The sequence below is a fragment of the Borostomias antarcticus genome, assembly GCF_949987555.1.
Source record: "Borostomias antarcticus genome assembly, chromosome: 2".
NCBI lineage: Eukaryota > Metazoa > Chordata > Actinopteri > Stomiiformes > Stomiidae > Borostomias > Borostomias antarcticus.
In genome coordinates this window covers 36933408-36958791 of record NC_140235.1, presented here as the reverse complement: position 1 = coordinate 36958791, position 25384 = coordinate 36933408, and the positions used below count along the sequence as shown (strand labels likewise).

At 47.5% G+C, this 25384-nt stretch overlaps 2 protein-coding genes across 2 annotated transcripts; both read right to left on the bottom strand.

Moving 5' to 3' along the window:
- Positions 1–1744: 1744 nt before the first annotated feature.
- Positions 1745–9873, bottom strand: rilpl1 (Rab interacting lysosomal protein-like 1; the record flags this gene model as incomplete). The annotated part of the gene is made up of 7 exons (XM_084449549.1): positions 9434–9873; positions 8554–8701; positions 6384–6502; positions 6022–6267; positions 4143–4297; positions 3848–3952; positions 1745–1877 (listed from the first exon to the last, which is right to left on the bottom strand). Exons 1-7 carry the CDS (start codon positions 9719–9721, stop codon positions 1745–1747), a joined length of 1194 nt encoding a protein of 397 aa, XP_084305675.1. The 5' UTR covers positions 9722–9873.
- Positions 9874–10944: 1071 nt separating this feature from the next.
- On the bottom strand, positions 10945–24683 carry hip1r (huntingtin interacting protein 1 related; the record flags this gene model as incomplete). The annotated part of the gene is made up of 35 exons (XM_084455073.1): positions 10945–10980; positions 11144–11287; positions 11510–11782; positions 12847–12908; positions 13026–13149; positions 14397–14502; positions 14726–14826; positions 15006–15068; positions 15225–15255; positions 15354–15412; positions 15513–15623; positions 16095–16231; positions 16329–16436; positions 16584–16670; positions 16897–17044; positions 17296–17490; positions 18045–18155; positions 18485–18679; positions 18945–19046; positions 19429–19545; positions 19794–19882; positions 19974–20157; positions 20395–20467; positions 21009–21058; positions 21366–21503; positions 22210–22285; positions 22382–22439; positions 22552–22692; positions 22824–22885; positions 22972–23048; positions 23152–23232; positions 23437–23493; positions 23619–23761; positions 24082–24145; positions 24597–24683. 35 exons carry the CDS (start codon positions 24681–24683, stop codon positions 10945–10947), a joined length of 3690 nt encoding a protein of 1229 aa, XP_084311199.1.
- Between the last annotated feature and the right edge of the window lie 701 nt (positions 24684–25384).

Sequence of the window (25384 nt, the reverse complement as noted above, 5' to 3'; positions counted from 1 at the left end):
CAATAAAACATTGATCATTCTGATTCCTTTACAAATTGTATTCATGAAAATGTGAGCAGAGTAGGGATGGGCATTCCAATCACACGCACAGACGATGTAAAAAGGGTGTTTGATCGTTGGATGACAAATCCACACTTTACAAAGTACAATACATTATTTCCCTTTATATAGAATTTACCATATGAAGAATGAGTTGCCCTGCTCTCACCCCCTCTGTGTTCTTATCACATTAAATACAAGTCACTTGCATCATGAAATAAGTTACTTGATCTAGCCTACAGCCAGGTAAGGCTTATACAACATACAACAAGACACAGACCTTGTCTTCTATCACTTGCTTCACTGATCTAAATGAACTGGACAGGTAAAACAAAGCCAGTGTAAAGGAACGATAGGGAAAGGACATTGCTCTCAACACAGTGTCTCAGTCCCTCATCAGTCTGGTAATAGGCTCTGTGCACCAGCTTCACTACTTCCTGAAAGTCACTTGGCTTCTTTATTTCCTGTCCAATATGATTGGATTAAGTGATTAATCAGGTGTGCGCTGGGTCTGCCGCACCCCTGATTAATCACTTAATCCAATCATATAGGACAGGATATAAAGATGCCAAGTGACTTTCAGGAAGTAGTAGAGCTGGTGCACAGAGCCTATTCAGCTTCAGACATTCCAGTTTGTGCTAACATATTAGCCAGTCATTACTGAGAAGGCACAACAAAGTCCGAAAACAGAAGCAGTTAGCAGGCAGTGCTTTGATAAAGTTTCATTATTTTCCGCAAAGCATCTGTGCTTCGGTAACTGTTAAACTAAGTAAAAACCACCAGATTTTCAAACGTTGACATTTTGTTCAAAAAACGCTTGCCCAAAATCCACCAACAGGGCCTGATGTAGATAATTTGACAGAGCACATTTATAAAATTCAATGGAATTGGGTTATTTGTAACCAGCTAGTTGACCCTTATATGTAAGAAATAGGCATGGTACTGTCGGGATTGCAATACAAAAATTCAGCAAATGGCAATCTGCAAACCTCAAAGTTAATTTGATTTTTGTGTTAATTTATTTTAAAATGCCACCACATCTGTGCCACAGAAGTAAATGTACACGTCTTTCCAGTGCTGGTGAGACAGGGCCTAGCTGCCTCTGGTTACAAGCTGACCACAAGGTCTGCAAATACAGGAAATAAATCATCAAGTCAATGCCTTCATCTGAGTAGAGCTGATTTTACTTTCAATGTAAAGAAAGGTTGTTCATGTCGTCTTCTCTCTTTTTGAAGGTTTATATATACTAGACTACAGTCTCATCAAATGCCACCCGAGTTCCACGAGTCACAGGAGTGTCTCATAGGGGGTGGTTTTCCTTCCATCTCTCACCCCTCACCTCTCAACCCAACCTTACCTTTTCTATTCACTCATTCTCTGTCCAAGACACACCTACTGTTGCCCTACCTATTCAAATATGGAGCCTGCATTTGCATCACTCCAGTCTACAAAGAAAACTTGGTTTTCACTTTGGGATAAATAAAGGTTTCATTCATTTTTAATGAGAGTCTGCCTCAAACTGCTACCAACACTGGCTCTCACCCGGTAAGTCCAGTCACCCAAAGCAGATCATATCAGTCACAGTATGTCTCAGTGTGTGGATGGAGTTGTGCAGTAGATGTGCAAAAGCTGATCATTAGAGTGTTGGACTTGGGGGTGTTACAGAGTGGGTGTTTGAGTGACCTCATCAAGTGCAGTCCAAAGACTACATGTGTTGCAAAGCCTCCTGGGCCTGTTCCGTGTACACATCATCTTTCCCCGTCCAAGAGCCAAAGGTGTCATCAAACCGCGCATTCCGCTGAGAGTTCCGCCTCTTATCACGCGAGAAAAAACTAAACCTGGAGAGACAGAAAACAAATGAGAAGAGAAACAACAGTCTATATTACCAAGAGTCAACATCACCATTTCCTCACTCACAATGAGGTGCATTAGACTGTACAGTATTATGGTTATGAATAGATCTACGTAAAAATAAAGGGTTGAGCAATTCTGTTATTACAATGATCAATTATTATTAAATATCAAATGGAGATTGGACCAGTCCCTACTCCACTCATAAAATAACTACAACAAGTTAACTCTATCACTATGTTACTACGATGACTATTATTTTGAAACACGACGTGAACTCTAGCAAGTTATTCAGATTAAATCCCTTTAACAAAGGCTTACAGTAAGAGCAATGTAGTAAAACGTGACCCAAGAGGAAGAAAATGTGTTTGCCGAATTTTACTTAGCGTCAGGAAACGGTACCTACATCAGAGTTTAGATACTGAGGGGGTATTACGAGGGGGTAATTGGAGTCCGTTGGTGTTCTGACATCAAATTCGCCGCAAAGTATGAATCCTGTAGAGTTTTATTGATCATTTTATGAAATCCATTGACTTGTATTGAAGCGACCGTTGTAGATGTGTAGATCAATCCGCAGAGGGGATTCAGGAAGCGGAACTACTTACGGTAGCTATTGTTATTGTTTATGTTGCTAGGCTACCTAGTTTGCGGAAGTTTACACACGTATGTGCTGCGACTAAATAGTTCTATGCTAAATATTTAAAAAAGCCTTTCCAGATGAACTAGAATCTTACTTTATGGCGAATTATATGTCAGAACGCCAATTAACATCTCGGTGAGTTTCTTGTCTTTGAAATCGAGAGTTTAACATGTTTTTTGAATGATTTTTCAAGGTGCCCACCCACATCCATTGTATGACCAAAACGGTGGTAGAGCAATTATCAGACTTTCTCAAAAGTGCTAGTTTTGTCAACGTTTTGATCTGAACCATTGTATATGATCAGAAGTAACCTTAAAACAGCACTACACATGCATTTTCCCTTTACTACTCCTTTAAGCTTGTTCTGACCTATGACCTATGGATATATCTCTCCAGATAAGAAAACACAATGAGAAGAAGCAATCTGATAATAGACTATTGAGTAGCAACAAGCCCACAGCTCTGTGATACACCTGAAAGCAATCAACTAATACCCAACAGCATTAGTGTTTTAGGCTGTGGTCAATCATTAACTATTCTAAAGATGTTTTAGTGAATTATATAGAAGGGACAAGAAGTGAATTCTCTATTCTGACTGGCTGATTTGATGATTCAAATCTGTGAGAGCCCCACAATCAGCCAATCAGAATACACTCATCAACGAGGGGTTGAGGGGTCCATGCAGGCCCAACACATGCAGGGGACAGGAGGTGTTAGCTAGGAAAGTGAGTGACACAGAGGTCAATCAATGAACAGGGTCGTACAAGAGACATGAGACGTCTGATTGGCTGTAAAGTGGGGTCATCTCGAATCAACCCAGCTGCCACCATCGGCATTATGGCTGTGAAGATCCTGTCACACAGAGGTATATACACACACACACACACACACACACACACACACACACACACACACAGGCACATGCACGCAGAGGGGGGGAGAAGGAGAGAGGAGAGGAGAAAGACAGGGACCACATCAACCGTAGTACTCTTTTATCTAGAAGCTCACATGCTCAGACCACTCACTAAAGAGCCACATCTCCATTGTCTGCAGTGAAATGTTTTGGCTCTGCATAGCTGGCTGTGTGTGGTTGAACACAAAACCAATGAGGATGAAACAAAGTCACACCTTAGTTGCTTTAGTGTAAAAACGACCGGGAGATGGATGCAGAGTGCAGCAGACATGTCAAAAAAAGACCCTCCATTTCAACTGAAGAAACCAAATAAATCCTGCAACTTTGACAACTGTGTGTCTGTATGTACGTGTGTGTGTGTGTGTGTGTGTGTGTGTGTGTGTGTGTGTGTGTGTGCAACATACAGGCGTTTGATTCCTGACTCTGGCTGTGCGTTGGACCGGGGCCGAGCCCTCAGTTCAGGAGAGGGGGAAGGAGTGGTAGTACCGGTCTCATCTTCTGCCTCCTCACTGGAGAGAGAGAGAGAGAGAGAGAGAGGGAGAGGGAGAGAGAGAGAGAGGGAGGGAGAGAGAGAGAGAGGGAGGGAGGGAGAGGCAGAGAGAGAGAGAGAGGGAGGGAGGGAGAGAGAGAGAGGTCAATATATGTGTAACATATACACTCAGAGCGCTTAACATTTCCCTAGGCTAACGTATCCCTTACCTTTTGTAGTAAGCGATCTCCTCCTGCAACATGAAGACCTTAGACTTGAGCTCATTCCTCTCGTGCAGGACGTCCCTCAGCTCCTGCAGAGTGAACCGGGGCCGGTTGGGGTCCTTGGGGTCCAGGCCCGTCATGTCCTCGTCACACAGCGCCTCCTACAGGGACACAATCACATCACCCCAAGGAAGCAAGGAAGGATAGAAGGAAGAAAGGAGGGACGGAGGGGAAGGATACCTTCGTAAAATATTGGAACACAGCAGGCATGTCCTCGTCATACATCGCCTCCTGGTGGAAATCGACGTGAACTTCAATCAGACAGACACTGGGGCCTTGTTCCAATATCTCTGAAAAGCATTCTTCCTTCCAACCGAAATGGTCCTTTACAAACCTTATACTGGGTTTCAATAAATACTGCAACCTAAGACCATGACCCTGTACAGTGCAAACTCTTCAGAAAAGCTGTTTTCCTTCTGTGAGGTAATTATGGATTTGAAAGTCACATGATCTTGTCTTTACTTACCAATTATTACTTACAAATCTATGATTACGGAAGGGCGGAAGGAAGGATACAATAAAATGAATATGGCAGGGCCTGAAACTCAACTTACTGCATGCAACCAGCAGAGGGCGATCACGCACCAAGCAGTCAATAGCCTTGAAATTGAGTTGCAAAAATTGAATATTCAGCAACATTGTTGCTTATATCATGACTTGCAGCGTGACTGTTATTTTGAAAGTCCTGTTGGTACAAACATGCGAAACACTCAACTAAAACTCATTAGTGTTGAAGGGTTGGTCATCCCAGTGAGCAGTTAGAGGGAGTTCACACACTTATCTCACTCTTTACATTCTTCTCATCATCTCTCGATGACTTTCATACATTTGGTTTAGTAAGGGGAAGGGGGGCACTCTGCCAGGGGCTTGGTGGATCAAACAGCACAGTCCCCAGAGAGACAAATCTGTAACTACTCCACACACACACACACACACACACACACACACACAACAGCGCAATGTAGCAGCCCTTAAGCTCCACACTCTAGCGGCATCTCTACCTCGCGACCGCGTCAGGGTGCAGTGCAAGAGTTAGAGGCACGAAAAACACACCACTCCGGGCTGCTAACCAGACGCTAACTTTGAGATTACCCATAACAACACCGCCTCTTCCTCCACCTCCTCATCCTCATCCTCACGGCCCCCGGGGCAGGGGGAGAGGGACGGGGGGCACGGGGCCGGGTCACACCCCCCCAACAGCAGATCAGGGGGGTAATGTCTCTCTGAGCAGGCCAAGCCCTTAGCACCTGCTTCACCAGGCTGGGTGAGCTAAGGTGATGGGATACAAGGCTTTAAATCACAATCATTTCCCAATGTTTAGTCTTGAAAATCTCTCTTTTTTCATCCTGGCAGTTGATACCAGCACCATCAGAAAAAACAGGGGGAAAAAATCAACCTTACTAGTTTATTATGCTTACGTACTACATTATAATAGGACTATGCTAGTTTGGAAGGGATACCTGTAAAGGTCCTGGCTAGGTCACAAGAACCCTAGCGATCCTGTGTGTCCTGCCCGCCTACCCTGGCTGACTCTCTGTCTTACTGGCCAGGCCGCCAGGGATGGGGCTATTTTTGTCTTTAACCCAGTCATGTGGTCCAGTGGTCATCTTTTCCAATGAGGAAGTAAGTGCAGGCTCCGCCTCTCTGACTCAGTGTTGTATAATAAGAAAGGAGGTTGATTTGGAGTGGTATAATCCGAGCAGATACGGTGGTTTCAAACTCTTAGCTTCCCGAATACGTAACAATCATATTGCATTAGCGTTTGTATGCATACATATTTTTATCCTCTTACAGTGTGTGGTGTGTCTGCCGTCAGGTGTGTTACCTGTGCTGGCGAGGGGGGTTGCGGCGGAGCTTCCTCGGGGTCTAGAGTGGCCGCGTCTCCCTTCAGGCGCTCGCGCAGACGTGTCACTTCCTGTCTCAGAGCGCCGACCTCCTGGCCCCGCGTCTGCGCGCTGGCCTCCAGCTCCACCTTCTGCTCGATGAGGGCTTTCCCCTGGGCCTCCACCACCGAGATCTTATGGCGCAGGTCGTGGTTGATCTTCATCAGCCGAGACTGCTGCTGCTGGAGCTAGAGGGGAGGGAGGGGCCCACGGCAAGACGGGTTATCGAACCGCACATCAACCGATCGATCAATACGCCTGAATAAATAAACACTCCCGACCGAGGAGCGTCAGATCTTCTTACCGCTTCTACGTCTTCGTTTTTCAGCGTGAGCTCCCTGTCCTTGGCCCTGATCTCGTCTCTCTGCTTGTCCACCACCTCTTTCAGCTTCTTCATCACCTGCCGCTCCCTCTCTGACATACCTGGCGAGCGCGCGGAGAAGAGAACGTCACCGTGTGTGTCTGACTGGGCCGATGAGCAGAGAAGAGAACGTCACCGTGTGTGTCTGACTGGGCCGATGAGCAGAGAAGAGAACGTCAACGTGTGTGTCTGACTGGGCCGATGAGCAGAGAAGAGAACGTCACCGTGTGTGTCTGACTGGGTCGGGTTGGGAAAACAGTGCCGGTGAGCAGAGAAGCAAAGTTCTTGTGAAGTAATGCTGTTTAAAACAGCTGTTTCCGCCGCACAGCGCGCATAAACAAACACACACACACGCACACACACACACACACACACACACTATAAATGTATCTGACACAGATTCCTCCAGCACAAAATAAACAGTTGTAAACCATGTATGCATGACCATGGCTGTGTGTGTGTGTGTGTGTGTGTGTGTGTGTGTGTGTGTGTGTGTGTGTGTGTGTGTGTGTGCGTGTGTGTGTATCCAGCAGGTGGGTTGAAACACGAAGGGTAGTCTGTTCTTGTCCTGGGTCTCTGGGGACAGTGGAACCCTCTGTGACATCACATCAGAGCCAGTCATGCAGTGACAAACCTGGCTCAGCCTCAGACATAGAGAAGGCCTCCTTTGTGTGTGTGTGTGTGTGTGTGTGTGTTTGTGTGTGTGTTTGTGTGTGTGTTTGAGAGAGAGAGAAAGATAGAGAGAGATTGAGTCACCAGCCATGCACCCCCCCCCCCAGGCACGAATTTAGAATAGCTGTGACCACGCATGTGTTCATACATGCATGTGCAGCCAGACCAAATTTTTGAGGACATTTCTGTGGACCAACCGACCGACCGACAGAGCGAGCTATAGAGCTGCCGGTCGCAGCTAATAAAGCCCCGCCCGTTGTTCAAACCCGAACAAAACGCTGACAGAAAGTTACTGAAACAGAAACGGTGTTGCGTTGAACGCCAGGTGTGTTATGCAAGCGTTGCACCTATGGCAGATGAGAAGATATGGCGAGGTTTATATATCAGTCTGCCGAATGAGTAACACATCTGACACACCCACCAAACGAGAGAAAACCTACCTCAAAGCCTGTTCGTTGCCCACCGTTTTCTCAGGAAACCGTAGCAAAACGGTGCACGTTCTCAGACTGGACTCCCCCCAGATCTCCTCCACAAACCCGACCACAAGCCTCTAAAATCGGCTTCCGGGGTCCGGGGTGAAAGTGTGTGAGGGTCAGGGGTGAAAGTGTGTGAGGGTACGGGGGGGAAGTGTGTGAGGGTCCGGGGTGAAAGTATGTGAGGGTCAGGGGTGAAAGTGTGTGAGGGTACGGGGGGGAAGTGTGTGAGGGTCCGGGGTGAAAGTGTGTGAGGGTCCGGGGGGAAAGTGTGTGAGGGTACGGGGGGGAAGTGTGTGAGGGTACGGGGTGAAAGTGTGTGAGGGTACGGGGGGGAAGTATGTGAGGGTCCGGGGTGAAAGTGTGTGAGGGTACGGGGTGAAAGTGTGTGAGGGTACGGGGTGAAAGTGTGTGAGGGTACGGGGTGAAAGTGTGTGAGGGTACGGGGTGAAAGTGTGTGAGGGTCCGGGGTGAAAGTGCGTGAGGGTACGGGGTGAAAGTGTGTGAGGGTCCGGGGTGAAAGTGTGTGAGGGTCCGGGGTGAAAGTGCGTGAGGGTACGGGGTGAAAGTGCGTGAGGGTACAGGGTGAAAGTGTGTGAGGGTCTGGGGGGGGAAGTGTGTGAGGATCCGGGGTGAAAGTGCATGATGGTCCGGGGTGAAAGTGTGTGAGGGTACAGGGTGAAAGTGTGTGAGGGTCTGGGGGGGGAAGTGTGTGAGGGTACAGAGTGAAAGTGCGTGAGGGTACGGAGTGAAAGTGCGTGAGGGTCCGGGGTGAAAGTGTGTGACGGTCCGGGGTGAAAGTGTGTGAGGGTACGGGGAGGAAGTGTGTGAGGGTCCGGGGGGGGAAGTGTGTGAGGGTCCGGGGGGGAAGTGCGTGAGGGTACGGGGGGGAAGTGTGTGAGGGTATGGGGGGGAAGTGTGTAAGGGTATGGGGGGGAAGTGTGTGAGGGTCCGGGGTGCGTCCTCACCCTCGTGCCTCTGCAGGTCCTCCTCGCTCAGGGGGTCTTTGATTGACAGGTTGGTGAGGAGGCTCTTGTTCTCCTCCTGCAGCTGAGCGATCTGGGAGAGCAGGTCCTGGGCCTCTCCTCTCCACACGTCCTCAACCAGCTCCAGCTCCTGCACGCACGCGCACACACACACACGCACACACACACACGCACACACACGCACGCACACGCATGCACACGCACACGCACACACACGCACGCACACACACACACGCACACACACGCACAGACACACACGCACAGACACACACACGCACACACACACACACACACACACACACACATACACACACACGCACGCACACACACGCGCACACACACACACACGCACACACACACGCACACACACACACACACGCACACACACACACACACACACACACACACACACACACACACACACACAGTCTAGTCATCATGTCACTGTCACATGATAACAGTCATTTTACGATACCTATTCTGTCGCTGCTGATCTGGCTTTATGAGTGGGCCCTGCACTTAAAAGGTAAATGCCCATTGGAAAGCGCAATCAAATCATCTGTAGCAAAGGTTAAGTGGATTATGCTACTGTATGTTGGAAGGGCCACCTTAATTTAATATAGGCCTGCAATTCGTCTGTGTAATAATAGGTAGTTAGATACAATCAAGATACAAGATACAATCAAGCAGTGTCTTATTGTGAGAAATATGTAGCCTGCCTATATATTAGTTATTTTACATACATAATTAATAGTCAGCTGTAATTTCTTATATTTAAGCTAGTACAGTACCTTGCCAATTTCACCTTCTCATTAAATGATCACAAATCCATTTCTCATAATAAAAAGAGTGTATTCGAGACCTTTTTGTGCTTCTTCTCTTTCTCCAGGCGCTCCATCCTCTCCAGGCGGAGTTTGTCCAGTTCCAGCCGCAGCTCCTCGGTCTCTGGGCTGATGCTGTTGCGGCTCACCATCACCTCTAATATCTCCAGGACTCGCACCACTTTAGGCATGAGTCGCGACAGAGCCTCGCAGCCATACTGGTCAATGATCCGCTCAAACTCCTGGCCCACCACCGCGGCAATGTCATAAACGTCCATGACCGTCAAATCTGCGACATTCTTTTCCAACGCAGAGCCAAAGTCCTCCATGGCTCCTCTATCCGGTAGGCTACCGCGCTCTGGCCGCTACCGCAGTCCCCTCCCGACCCTCCTATTAGATTTCCTTCGCCACAACAAACTTCCTTCCCTTGTAAAAACTGTTGACTTTCAGCCGTAAAACTTGTTTAATATCTATCTCTAGTAACCTAGATCCCACCTTGAACAAGCCCGATTGTCGCATTCCTATTCGTGTCTAACATTCTGTTGGTATAATTAGATAAATTCGCTGTTATAATGGACCCGGTCCCATCGCCGTCCCGCTGCCAGCGCGCTGTCTTTCTATCCCGTTTGTGGTCAGATTGCAGTTTGTATTGCGCATGTCAGGAATATCAGACAGATGAGGTCGCTGCGAGGTTGAATTTACCGTCTCCAGAGCAGACAGGCTATAGTGAAAGAGTAATATTTAATGTACCAATAGAGAATTGTTTTTCAAATGTGACTTGAATACTTAGGCTATGACACATTTGGTGCACTTTATACCACGTGGTAGGCCTGATTAAAGCCGCCAGGCAGAGAGGACAATCAGAACAGTGAAATGCCTCATGTGTAGGAGGAGCAAATATGAGTCAGTTAAATACTAAAGAAAGGCAAACTCAAAAAATGTGAAATTAGCCTTTATACAAGAGTAATACTCATGTTTTACATTATAAGTATGGGGGGAAATAATAAAGAAACTGTCATTTGTATTTACATTCTGTAGATTTCTAGAATTGTTTATTTTCAGGATCAAACCCCTTGAGATGTACCATCTCATTTTCAAGGGGGTTCTTCTGACAAAGGACATTATGCAACAAACAACAGACATGATTAAAGCTACAATTACACTCATTACCATATAAAAGGACAAAACTCGCACATCATGCAGACACCAATACAGTACATTCAAACACCCAACCCCGTGTTATAACAACAGTAAATGGTGACAGTTAACAGGAGCTGTCTATTGTGAGGTACGTGATAAGAGTTGATTGGTAGACTATAGGCCTCTATCCACTCAAACAATGAACAGATTGGGGGAAGGACAGCACAGATAGGATAAATGCAGAGAACATTTCCTCCTGCATGCCAATTGTGTGTGTTTCTCTGGTTGCCCCGCGCATGCGTGTGTGTGTGTGTGTTTATGTGCCAAAGCTGTATGACAAATAAACGTGGAATTCAATTCATTCCACAAGACTGTACAGCGGGTCACATTCCAGATGGATATCTTGAATGTTTCAGGACTCTCCTGCTCCAGCCTCCCCTCGTCTGAACTGCATCGACACAAAAGAGAAAGAGATGATAGTTACTGTAAATACATGACTCTTCCTATCTGCTCACATGCAATCATAAGGCATTTATGCTTTTTACACCCCTCCTTCCCCCTGACTTTCTGAACAGGAGGCTGTAGGCGTAGCATTGCTGACTAGCTCTTACCACACTCAGCTTCTGGAAGATGGTCGATTTCTTAGCAGGGGCCGGCTTGGGGGGCTGGGGCTGAGGCTGAGGCTGGGGCTGGGAGGAGGGCTGAGTCTGGGGGAAGGCCTGGGTGTGTGAGTAGGGCTGGCTCTGGGAGTAGGCCTGAGATGATGAATAAGACTGAGCTGGTAGGTAGGATTGGGACTGTGTGTAGGACTGAGTGGGTGTGTATGACTGAGTAGGTGTGTAGGACTGAGACTGTGTGTATGACTGAGCGGGTGTGTATGACTGAGTGGGTGTGTATGACTGAGCGGGTGTGTAGGACTGAGCAGGTGTGTATGACTGAGCAGGTGTGTATGACTGAGCAGGTGTATATGACTGAGCAGGTGTGTAGGACTGTGTGGGTGTGTAGGACTGGGTTTGGGTTTGTGCGAAAGGGTTTGATGATGCGAGGTTCTGTGTGCTCAGGTAGGGCTGTGTCTGGGCGTAGGCCTGGGGTAGCAGGGTGGGCGGGGGCGGGGCTGGGAAGCTATGCTCCGCCCCCTCCTCTTGCTCCAGGGAGGTCTCGGTCCCCTTCAGCTCGTAGTGCCTCTTCCTCAGCTCCCCCAGACGAACGCGCTCCTGCTCCAGCTGGTTCTCCAGCTCCAGCACCTTCACCTGAGGGACACATCCAGCAGACGGTACTGTGCGTGAGGCGCAGGGCTGAAAATTAAATTTTTGGCTCACCTGCCAAGGGGACTGGTAGATGAAAAAATCCACCGGCCAAGTATATTTTTTTACCGGCCAAAATAATAAATGGCCTTTTTTGTCAATTATACATCTGTTTCAGTACTTTTCATTCAGATAGTAGTAGTATTATGTTGAATACATGCTTAAGGAAGAGGCCAAAGTAAAATTTCAAATAAATTAGTTTAATTTGACTTCGCCTTCTCCACAGGTGTCGACTGTAGTAGCGCGTGTCCTCTGAGGTAAATGGGAACAATTTTCTGTGCACGAGTAGCCTCGCGTCACCAGTCTCTCCTAGTGCGCGAGGCTCCGCAACAGTCATGTGACTGAAAACTTTATTTGGTGCAGCAGGGGAGCTATTTAAGTGCACCACACAACAAACAGAATGCCGCGGGGCTATGGCATGGATGTGGTGACATCGCACGCATAATTTATTACATGACTCTATTGGTACAAACATTTACCCGCCAGCGTGGCGGATAGCCTCCGAAATTTAGTCGCCAAATGGACATTTTACCCGCCATTGGCAGGTGGCGGGTGTTAATTTTCAGCCCTGGTGAGGCGGGACCACAGCTGGTGCACATGCAGCTAGTAGTAAGATCATGGCCGACCCCTCCCACCCGGGCTATGGCCTCTTCACACCGCCCCCCTCTGGCTGGAGGCTGCGGTCGTCACAGACTAATACTGTTCCGACACAGGAACAGCTTCTTTCCCCACGGCCATCATCCTCATCAACATGGCTCCCCTCTGACTCTCTCTCCTGCAATTGTTGCACTATACTGACTACTGTCTCTTTTGTAGGCCAAATGCACTGCTAGTTTTGCACTTGATATGTATTTTGCACTGTCCTGTCCTGTTTTTGCACTGGTACTGGTATTATTGTTGTGTTGTTGTTGGCTCCACAATGTCGTTAAAAAAAATCCTATGTATGTCAAGTACAAATGGCAATAAAAGGATTGTGATTGTGATAACTAATGGCACTTCCAGTAACGTACCTGAGACTCCATCTCCTCTGTCTTCAGCTTGATCCGTGAGATGCCAGAGAAGTCCATACAGCCTGCGGAGAGGACAGGGGGAACATCATGGGCTATTAACAAAAGTGTCAAGTGGAGGTCTCGCTATCTTTCCTCTCTCTCTCTCTCTCTCTTCCTCTCTCTCTCTCTCTCTCTCTCACCTCTCTCAGTGAACCTCTGCTGGCCGTGTTTGGTGGAGGTCACCACGACGGCGGCCATGTCGTTGACATGTCGTGAGGCTTGCTGCAGAGCGGATAGCTTCTTGTTGTTACGGTCCGACTTCACCTGAAACCAGGAAGCAAACAAAATGGGTGAGGTGAGGCACTGCTTGAATGAACGTAAGTCATAAAATCCCTTCATCTGGTACAGAGTTGCTGATGATCAAATCTTATCTTCCCAAACAGAAACAAGTAGGGCTGACCCCAGTCTATTGTTACTAATTTTTGTAATTCAGTTAAGAAAGTGGTATAATATAACTAACTATTATATAGTGATATTTTTATTGTATAATATATATCGGGAAGAACGGACGACTGTTGGTTGACCAAGATTTGTTTTAGTCGGGGACAGCCCTAAAAACAAATGTGTTCAATAAAGAGTACGGCTAAGAAGGGATTTAATAATCCGCATTAGTAGTGTAGTCGAGGGTATATAACAGACACAGTATACTCACTTCGTTATCAACAGACAGACAGTATACTCACTCCGTTATCAACAGACAGAGTATACTCACTTCGTTATCAACAGACAGAGTATACTCACTCCGTTATCAACAGACAGAGTATACTCACTTCGTTATCAACAGACAGAGTATACTCACTTCGTTATCAACAGACAGTATACTCACTTCGTTATCAACAGACAGACAGTATACTCACTTCGTGATCAACAGACAGACAGTATACTCACTTCGTTATCAACAGACAGACCGTATACTCACTCCGTTATCAACAGACAGACAGTATACTCACTCCGTTATCAACAGACAGACAGTATACTCACTCCGTTATCAACAGACAGACAGTATACTCACTCCGTTATCAACAGACAGACAGTATACTCACTCCGTTATCAACAGACAGACAGTATACTCACTTCGTTATCAACAGACAGACAGTATACTCACTCCGTTATCAACAGACAGACAGTATACTCACTTCGTTATCAACAGACAGACAGTATACTCACTCCGTTATCAACAGACAGACAGTATACTCACTCCGTTATCAACAGACAGACAGTATACTCACTCCGTTATCAACAGACAGACAGTATACTCACTTCGTTATCAACAGACAGACAGTATACTCACTTCGTTATCAACAGACAGACAGTATACTCACTCCGTTATCAACAGACAGACAGTATACTCACTTCGTTATCAACAGACACAGTATACTCACTTCGTTATCAACAGACAGACAGTATACTCACTTCGTATACACCACTGATGTAAAAACAGAGCAATTTCAGAATATTTTCTGTTGTAGTATACCTACATCTTTAGTCCTCACTACACCACTGGATGATACCTTAGAGGCAGCGACCAGTTGGGCAGTACTGGCAGCGATCTCATGGGAGCAGACGATCAGCTCCTCATATTTGCCTCTGTCAGTCACAACCCTGTCAGCAGACTCCCTGGTAGCAGAGAGAGAGGGAGAGAGAGAGACAACTTATTTCCTCACTTAAATCGTAATGATTTACATCCATTAATAAACCCATCCAACATGGCCTTAGGCGCTATAGGCTCTGTGCACCAGCTCCACTACTTCCTGAAAGTCACTTGGCATCTTTATTTCCTGTCCTATATGATTGGATTAATCACTTAATCCAATCATCAGAGCCAGTTGTCTGTACTTACAGCAGCTGTGTGGCCCCCCAGCCCACAGTCTTTGAGGCGGAGATGAGGCCCTCAGTCCAACGGGAGTTCTTGGCATAGAACTCTTTAACAGACGCTGCCCCCTGTGGAGGGAAACGGTCAGTGCAGAACAGCTGAGGATGACGACTGCGCAGTCATTGTATTGTGATTTGAATAGCGGCCGAATAGCCTGGCGTGCACTCTGCAAACCCCAATAGTATTCAGCTGTGACAGATGATTCATGTGACTAATATGGTTCTAGTGCTGATACGACATTTCTCACCCTGCCTCCCTCCACAATGTCCGCCTGCAGCTGGGTGGAAGCAGTCACCAGCATATGAACGGACTGTGGAAGAGGAGAGTGAGGTGAGAGATGAGGGGAACAACATCTTTACCACACCGGCGCTGATCTGGAAACTCAAACATGGCAAGTAGAAAACTAAACATGTATATGTGACAAATAAACAAAGCTTTGAACGCTGCAAAAAAAGAAAAATCCTACCTTCATCAGGTCTGAACAGGAGCCAAGGATGCTGTTGTGGAAAGAGACTCGGTAAAGTTAAAAGGAGAAAGAAACTAAAGCTGAAGACCCCATGAGCTGCACTATCTGTGGTGTCTGGGTTCCACTGACCTTTGGTTGACCTCTAGTTTTAAACCAGATGCTTCTCTCCTGGTCTGGCTCAGAATCTCCTGTGTATAGAAACGGAATTACCATTAAAAAAAAACTCATCAACACAGAGATACATTTTAGATTGAATGTGTGTGTGTGTGTGTGTGTGTGTGTCCTTACGTCCATGCGCAGCACTGCCTCTTCGATGGCGCTGGAGGTGGCGGCCATCTCTTTATTCACCACGTCGCCCAGCTCTTCCTGGAGCACATCCTGCCCTTTGGGACGCAGCTCCTACACAGGAAGATCACACAACTCCTCCGGTCACCACCGTCACTTAGCCTGGTCCACTTCTGTCCCTGGACCCTAGTAGACACATATAAAGCCTTGTCCTGGATTTCAAGTCAAGTTCAGTCTCAGGTGCAAGTTAACCTAAACATGCATTTACAGTATACATTGAGCAAAACAGTATGAACTTTAAAAATAAACAGCATATCAAACATCATATCGATATACACAGACATTGGCCGGGTTTCCCAAAACCTTCTTAGCGCTAAGAAGCTCTTTGAGTCTTCTTAAGGCTCCCGTTTGCTTTGGGAGAAACAAAGAGCCTCTTAGCGCTAAGAAGGTTTCGGAAAAACCGGCCATTATCGCCACACGGTGCATTAAAAAGTGAAATATGAAAGTGATGTGGCGGCGTTGTATAGAGCCAGACAAAATGTTTGTCTCTAATTGGCTGCAGGGCTGTGAGGACGACCTCCTGACCTGTCCCAGGGAGAGGATGCGGTGGACGGCGTAGCGCGCGGCCGCCGGGTCGGCTCTGGGCAGGGAGGCTTTGAGCTTCAGCTCCTTGAGGAAGTGCAGGCAGTGGTTGGCGCAGTCCCTGCAGGAGTCAGTCAGGCCTGCCGGAGGGGAGAGGCGCGGGGGGGAAGGCGCGTCAGTGTGTGTCACTGTGTGTGTCATTGTGTGTGTCACTGTGTGTGTGTGTGTGCGTCTTACGGTCAGCCTGGTCCGTGGGAGCCGAGTGCGAGGTGGCTGCTCCGTTCACGATGGTGTCGGCGGCGAGGTGGGAGAACTGAGTCACGGCTCTCAGCAAACCGCTGGCGTCTGGACACGAGGCACACACACACACACACACACACACACACACACACACAAGGCATATCACACACTCTCATCACACACGGCACGATTTATTCACGTCTGAAACACCGTGACACGGAAACAGTGCGTGCCCTGAACAATTGCGCGCACCGTTCATATTGCCTGCATAGACCATGTGACTCTTCTGCATCTTCTCGATGGAGCCCAGGGTGATCTCAGCTCGGTTCACCAGGTAGTCTGGAGATAGAGAGAGAGATGGGGGGAGGGAGAGAGAGAGAGAAAGAGAGAGAGGAGAAGCAGGGGGAGGAGCGTTGAATGGGTGACACGGTCAACGAGTTCATTCATGACTATGTGTGTACTGCAGGAGTAGGAGTAGGAGTATATGAGAGGAGTAGTTAGTAGTTAGTAGGCAAGAGAATACATTAAGTGAGTGAAAGAGTGTGTGGTCATGGGTGTGAGCTACCTGGAGAGCTGGTGCAGCGGACGTGGATGGGGTCGTCCAGCTTGGCCACGGCGTCCAGGATGATGCCCTCTGCCTCCACCACGGCACACTGGAGCAGACAGAACTGCTCCTCCTGCAGCTTCTGGGTCAGCTCAGCCTCTCGACATGCCTGAGGACACACACGCACACACACACACAGGCACACACACGCACGCACACGCACACACACACACAACATATGTCATATAAAAGCATGAACCAAAGATACCGTACACACATGTACCCACACGCTCTTACATGCACACACACACGCACACACACACAACATATGTCATATAAAAGCATGAACCAAGGATACTGTACACACATGTACCCACGCGCACCCACACACACACACTTGGGACCAGAAATCTTCCACACCTGTTGCTGCAGCTGTGCCTGCAGATGTCCCAGCTCCCTGCTGCTCCTGTCCCTCTCCTGGTCCAGGGTGCTGTGCTGGAGCTGGGCCTGCTGTCGCAGGGAGGACAGCTCAGCCTCCTGCTCCCTGGCAGAGCGCAGCAGCGCCTCCCTCTCCGCCTGCAGCCCTGTCAGAGCGCCGCTCAGCTGGGAGCCCGCCTGGGTGGAGGGAACACACCGGAAATCAAATCAAACGTTATCTTCCTGTATTTTGTTTTTTTGCATTGCGTTTTATATGACCTTTTATGTGTTGCATTTTGTCTTGATGCTTTTAATGTCTCATGTAAAGCACTTTGAATTGCCTTCTTGCTGAAATGTGCTATACAAATAAACTTGCCTTGCCTTGTATAGCGCATTTCATAATTATAGCGCCTTTCATAAAAGGCAACACAATGCGCTTTACAGAGAGCAAGCAGTAAACATGGGCTAGATACTTCATAGGAGAGACATGACTAACAGAGTGCACAAATAGTTACAAAGAAGTTGCGTACATGGTAGGCCATTATGTGTTATCTATCCCTGTAGTCTCTAATATGATATTTAAGTGAATCATATAACAAAGCAAAGTAAGCACTTATCAGAACAGGTTCATAGAGGGACAGCGAGTCTCTCGGAACATACAAGATACGCTTACGAGGGACGACTGTCCGGAAGCCCTGAGGGGCCACAGCGGGAGCGAGGTGGGGTGGGGAGGAGGGGAGGGGGGCTCCTACCAGCTCCGTGTTGTGCAGCGCGGTGTGAGCGTGCGACGCCTCGGCCCGCCTCTGGTCCAGCTCGCGCTTCAGTCTCTCGATCTCCAGTCTCTGCTCCGCGTTGATGGCGAGCTGTCAACACACGGTTGGGAGACCATTCATTGGGTGTGTGTGTGTGTGTTTCCGTGTGTGTTTCCATGTGCCTATATGTAACCGAGTTGAATTGGTTAAACTCACTCCTCAATGTAAATACCTCCCACCCTCGTCATTGAATCACTAGTTTTTCCGTTGGCGTAGCTGGATAAAACTGTGTTTATGTGAGGTTGTCACATGCGTTTGTCAATCAGAGGACCACGAGATCGGAACCCAGCGTGGGCAAAGCGCGGGTGGAAGCGACGCTGACGAGCGACGCAGTGAAACCTGTGACACGTACACAGTGAGTACCGTGCAGTGGTCTGTACCTGCTGCTGTTGCTGCGCCCTGAGGGCCTCCAGCTCCCTGCTGCTCCTGTCCCTCTCCTGGTCCAGGGAGCTGTGCTGGAGCTGGGCCTGCTGTCGCAGGGAGGACAGCTCAGCCTCCTGCTCCCGGGCAGAGCGCAGCAGCGCCTCCCTCTCCGCCTGCAGCCCTGCCAGAGCGCCACCCAGCTGGGAGCCCGCCTGGGTGGACCGACGGAGGGAGGGAGGGAGATGAAGAGGATGAAGAACAAGAGAAAAGCCTACTTTTCACAAACTACTATAAAACAAACAAGAGAAAGGCCTACCTTTCACAAATTACTATAGAACAAACAAGAGAAAAAGACTACTTTTCACAAATTACTTTCAAAGAGGGACTAAATCAAAACACAAAAGACACAGTCAAAGCCTAGACAGTGAGAATGTCATGTACAGTTCCATGTCTCCAATAGTCTTGAGAGTCTCGTACCATCTCTTTGCTGTCCAGGTCGCTGTGCACGCGAGCCAGCTCTGCTCTCTGGTCCTGCAGCTCTCTGGTCAGCCGGTCCGTCTCCTGTCTCTGCTGCTCCGTCTGCTCAGGAGACCAGGGGGAGGAAGAGACGTTCAACCCAAGACCAGACAAAACTATAGTTTACAGGAAATATGCATGGGTGGTTAGGGTTAAAGAGGCACAGTCACGCTTGTTTAATTTGATATTATTTGGATTTAATGCTTCAATTCTGTGTGTAGGCCTTTCTAAAATCACAGTAGCTGTTTCACAGAAGTCGTCCCCTTTGATGTTTTTGTGCGATTTCGCTGCAGTATTTCCATGTATAGGAAATGGCTACACTGATGGTGATTTTAAAATGTCTTACTCACAGAATTTAAGCATTTAATCGAAATAATATCAATTTAAACAAGCGTGACTGTGCCCTTTTAAGGGTTAGGGACTAGGTGGGTTAAAGGAGTCCTACCGTTAGTCTGTTCTGCTGTCGTAGCTGGTCCACCTCTCTGGCCAGCTGCTCCTTGGCCCTGACCAGATCCTCCTGGCCCTGTTGGGTGTTGGAAAATATCCGCACTGTGTCTGCATTCTGTACAGACACACCAAGCGCGCGCACGCGCACACACACACACACACACACACACACACACACACACACACACACACACACACACACACACACACACACACACACACACACACACACACACACACACACACACACACACACACACCACGAGCATGGTTAGAAACAAACAGAAAAATGCCAAATAACTGACAAAGGAAGGGATCAAGCATTAGAGACACAGTTGTAACGGGCTGGTCACGGGGCGGTACCTTCTTCTGTAGCTCAGCGTGGCTGGTGATCAGCTCAGCGTGTCTCTCTTTCAGCTGACAGAAGCGGAGCTCGGCTGTCTGCGCTCGGCCTGCGTGGGGAGGAGAGGGTTAATGGGCCATAGAGGACTCAGTCTCTACGTGTGTGTGTGTGTGTGTGTGTGTGTGTGTGTGTGTACCCACCGTCCGCCTCCTTGTATCCGAGCTGCGCCCCTGCGTTGGCGGTGTTGGCGACGCGCAGGCCCTCCACCTCCATGCGCAGGTGCTCGTTGTCCACCAGGGCCATCTGCTTGTGGGTGCGCTGCTCCTCCAGCTCGGCCTCCAGGCAGTTGAGCTGGGCCTTCAGTTGGGTCACACACCGATGGGCCTGGGGGTCAGGGGTCAGGGGGGGGAGGGGCTCAGACACATCCATGCTGGACATCACGAAATCCCCCACATCTACCCGCATCCATTCACACACACACACACACGCGCGCGCGCACACACACACACACACACACACACACACACACACACACACACACACACACACACACACACACACACACACACACACACACACACACACACACACACACACACACACACACACACACACACTTACCTCTGTCTTGATGAGATGCAGCTCTGGTTTAATCACCTCCAGTTCCTTCCTCAGATTTTCGACCTCTGTCTCCCTGAGAAGAGAGGAGAGATGGCAAATGGTAAATGGACTGCATTTATATGGCGCTTTTATCCAAAGCCCTTGGTCTGTTCTGATGGACCAGTCTCTCAATCCCACTCCCTTGCCTTTGCTGACACCCCCCCCCCCCTCCCTCCTCCCCAACCCCCCGTTAACCTACCAAACTGCCATTGCCAGTTTATTTTGGCAAATAAACTTTCTATTCTATTCTATTGAATGGCCTCTCATTCACCCATTCACACACCAATGGCGGCAGCTGCCATGCGAGGTGCCAGCCTGCTCATTGGGAGCTATTTGGGGTTCAGTGTCTTGCCCAAGGACACTGACATGTGGAGCCGGGATTCAAACCACCGACCCTACGATCGTTGGACGACCCGCTCTACCTCCTGAGCCACAGCCACCCCATATGAGATGAGATTTGAGACCACTATGATATTAATAGAGTAAATGTATATTCATAGAGCGACAGTTGCCCTCTCTTTAGAAAGCTAATGGCTGATTGGTCAGTACATAGCAACAAGGATGTACTACTTTACCTTTGTTCAGACCCGGGATCTGTACCTCCCATTTGACTGAGCACGTAGTACTGTCACAACACACAGACAACATGGAGAAACATTTAGGTGATAAGGAATCATTTTTTGGGAGGCCATGTGATACAGATATACTGTGCGTGAGGTGGCAAAACGAGATATATCATTGGTTGGTTGATTTGTTTAAGATCAGCATTTTGCGGACAAACACACAACAAAAATGTAGAATCTTAAAATCTGATGACAAATAATTCACACACAGTTAAAGGTGCCGATAATTTCTGATAATAAAATGTGAATGTGAAAAAGAGGTGTTGAACTTGTTTTGCACTGAAAGTCTTCTGGTGTCGTCAGTAGTACCTGAGTCATCTGTGGTGCTTCCCTGTAGTCTGGGAATGGCTCCACCTCCTCCTCCTCAGGAGGCTCCTGATTGGGCATGACCACCACAGGCTTGACATACTCCGCTAGCGCAGCCGCACGGAGGAAGTTTGGAGGAGCCTGTCCGTGTTCAACAGACACAACGCATGCATGAATGTCTGTCATGCATCGCATGGACGTAAAATACTCTGATGCATGCAGTGGCGATCATACTGATAACTAGAAGGAGACTTGGAGAGCGCGGACCTCCGTCCGCGATGCATGTTGTCAGCATGTACAGTTGTTGAATGTGTTAGTGTGGGCTTTTCTAGTTTAGAGAAGGATGTCATTCGAGTTGCAATATCAAAATATATCAAGGCTTATGCCCTATCTGGCAATGTTCCACCGGATACACTCCAAAATATAATGGGTTCTTCTTTGGCCCATGCTAAACCCCTCTACCAATTTTTATGAAAATCGGTCTGGTAGTTTTTGCGTAATCCTGCTGACAGACAGACTAACAGACTAACATATGGCACCAAAAACATAACCTCCTACCTCTGGACGGCACTTCGTCCTGGGCGGAGGTAAACATATAAACAAGCACATATGCAAGCAGAAATGCACTATGCACATATAGGCTGAATCCCATTTCACATGTAACAATCCTCTCCTGATTAACTCTGGCTTTATACTGTACCTGCACCTTTGATGTACGCTGTGCACGGGCACCCTCGTTTTTTAGCGCAAAATGAAGTGTTAGGGCCAAGGGGTAGGGCCAAGGAGTGAATAGGGATTCATGCATACGAATACTACATCGTCTAACTAGCACAGCAACATCACTCACGTCTGGAAGATCAGGGATCTGGATGATACTTTTGAAGTACTCCTCTTCTCTGGCTCGATCAAAGAACTTTGTGAGGCTGAAAGACAATAGAAGGCTATCAGCTAATCTGCTTCTATCTACACGGTCTACAGTGTGTACCTCTGTAAGACCAAGGTCGGTGAAAAGTGCGTACCTGTTGAACAAATCACGGAAGCGTTCCCGATGTCCTAAAAGGGAGTCTGGTGACACTCCTGCAAAATAGAGCATGCAAGGGGGTGGATTTCACACTTGTGTATTACTCACTGCTGTGTTGTGTGTGTGTGTGTGTGTGTGTGTGTGTGTGTGTGTGTGTGTGTTACTCACTGCTGTGTAGTTTGAACATCATTCTGACAGAGAAGTGGTAGAGAAAGCTGCAGTCCAGTATGAGTGGTATTAGGGGTGCCAGGCGGCACTGCCCAGCTGGGGTGTTGGACTTGGCACCGTTGGCATCCAGCTGCCGCAGAACTGTTGGGAACAAACATCCACCAGACGCACACAACATGTAGAGATGCGCACGGTCAAATCTTACCGACCCAACTGCTACATGTAACTGTGAATCAATGTCAGGACAGAGGGAGACAAGTCAACAAACAAACCCGTCTCAGCCATCTTCAGTCCAGAATCCATGTAATCAAGCAGTTCCTGGGTCATATCAAACCTGTGGTTTCACAATAAACAGTGTTAGAGGGAGGAATGTGGATTTGTGGACATACAGTAGAGGTAGAGAAGAAGACAAATACATACATTTTGTTGATGTCACTTCCTGCCTCTCTCTCCACCGTGTCATCACTGGCTTCCAGGTTACCTGGGATGGTCTTGTGCTACAGGGAAGGAATGTATTTATTGACTGTCAGTTCATCTTTACGAGGGGGTCCGAACTACAAAAAAATGTGTGATTTCATACTAAGGAACATAAGAACTCACCTTTGCATGGAACTCCAATTTATGAACAAGGAACTTGGCAGACAGGGCTACGATGTGTCCGTATCGATCATGCAGGTTTCCCTGGAAAAATAATAACCTTTCAGTACATGTATCCCTTTGGCAGAATCCTTTGAATAATATTTACCTTGAAATGTTGTTTGAAATAATAAAAGCCATTTGAAATGTTGCTACAGATATTGGTGAAATTGCGTTCAGATTTGAGCTTAAGAATTTGCAACAAAATGTGGAGCAACCCACCGCCACCCAGCCTAACCCAGTGCTCACCCAGAGGACGCCCATGTCTTTAATGTTCCGGCAGTATTTATGGGAATCTCTCACAGTCTGAGGACCAAAACACAGGAGGACACAAGGTTTATCACAGCCAGTGTGGAGTGGGATTTTGATGTTACAGTAGTGAAGGTCATCATGGTGGATAGTGTGTTATGTCAGTAGGTGTAGGTGCTTACACTGGGGTGTCCATCACGCAGTAGCTTGTGCACCATGAAGCAGAACTTCCAGCTGATGATAGCGTTGCTGGAGAGGGGGAGGTTCAAGATGTAGGACCAGAACGTTCCGGCTCCGGACTCCTTATAGGTCCCCATGACGATGTCATCACAGTGGTCAAGGAAAGAGGATGGTACAGTACACACCCATAGGCAGATCATCAAGTTAACAGACTGTTGTTGTCATACTCTTGTCACAAGGTGGGTGTAACTGAACAATACCTCTCCACTGGCTTACAGAACTAGTCTGTATGCTTTAGCCAACTTGCCTCAACAACACTGAAGTATTGAATGAGGAAACAGTGAGCCACCAAAGTCAGTAAAATATGTCACATGCCACATCACACGAATGTGAATCTACAATGGAACTGTAGGCTTTAGATATCGAGCCGCTGCATTTGCCAATGTTGCATTGATTAAAGGATACTGCGCGCATATTTCTCCTTGAGGGCAGTTTCACTTGAAGTGAAGGTTTTGGTGATGTTGTGGAGCTGGAAATAAGGAACAGGGGAAATTAAGCAGAACAATCACAGACAGGAAAAATCTGAAGAATTAACTATTCTAGCACCGGCTTTATGAATGGGACAGTGTGACACGGAAGATGTGGATAATCAGACCCACGGTATGAGGAAATCGTCACCACTACAGAGAAACATCTAGAAAACATTAGTCTACACGTTGACACTGAATAAAATACTCATCATTTGAGACAGAAATTTAGAATTATAATTTCTGAGCGCGTTGTCCGCTAATTCGTTCCTAAAATCCAACATTCTTCAACATAACAATTATCAACTTTAATCCGGTGAAAGTGTCAGGTGACAGAAAATATCAGTGTGTGACTATAGCCTACCAATATGGCTATCCCTAACTCTAACCCACCAGCTTCTGGTGAAAACAATCCTCATGTTTCATGTTTGCGGTTCAGATAGTTAAACTTACCTGTTGTTTGCGAAACTGTTCTTTCTCCGCAGCTATAGCCTTTTCGGTCTTATTTTCGGGCTTATTTTTGGTTTTATTGGAACTCATCTTGTTGATGTAAATCACTCCGCTCAGGTGAGAAGGTCGTTCTACCTGCGGGCTCGCGCTGGTCTACCAGGATGACTAGCTCATCAGCCGCGCGCAGCCTAGTCACTACATTCCTCTCATCACAGGTAAGCACGTGACGATTCATAGTGAGCAATGGACAGGTGAGAATACACAGTAGGCTACAACAGTAACACATTCTACATGCCAGTAAGTAAGATAAGATTAACTTTAATAATAATCCCTATCTGTAAAATACTGCCGTGCATACCTAATTATTACACACTCATATACGTGGTGGACATCTTGGTTTGTTAAATGTTATATAATTTTGTGTCTTAAGCCTATGTGGGCTGGGCATCTTTTGTGGTGTAAGACACACTAATAAATCATATCAATCAATCAAAAAATATATAAACGTAGTCCATGCCACAACTAGAGATCAAGCAAAAACATTCAATTGTTGAGTAAAAATTCTTGACATTTTATTGTGCATTAGGTGGTCTGGAGATTGGCAGGTGGTCTGGAGTTGATTTGCATTGACAGATTGACATTTTAGCAAAATGATAAAATATTAACAACATGTAAACATCAGACACAAAACAATGCTGTCAAGTCTCCTTTCAAGATCAAGTTTCTATGGCTGAAGTGAAGATCAGTCTCTGAGCCATCCAGCAGGTTTCTGGATGTAGTGAAACTGGAAT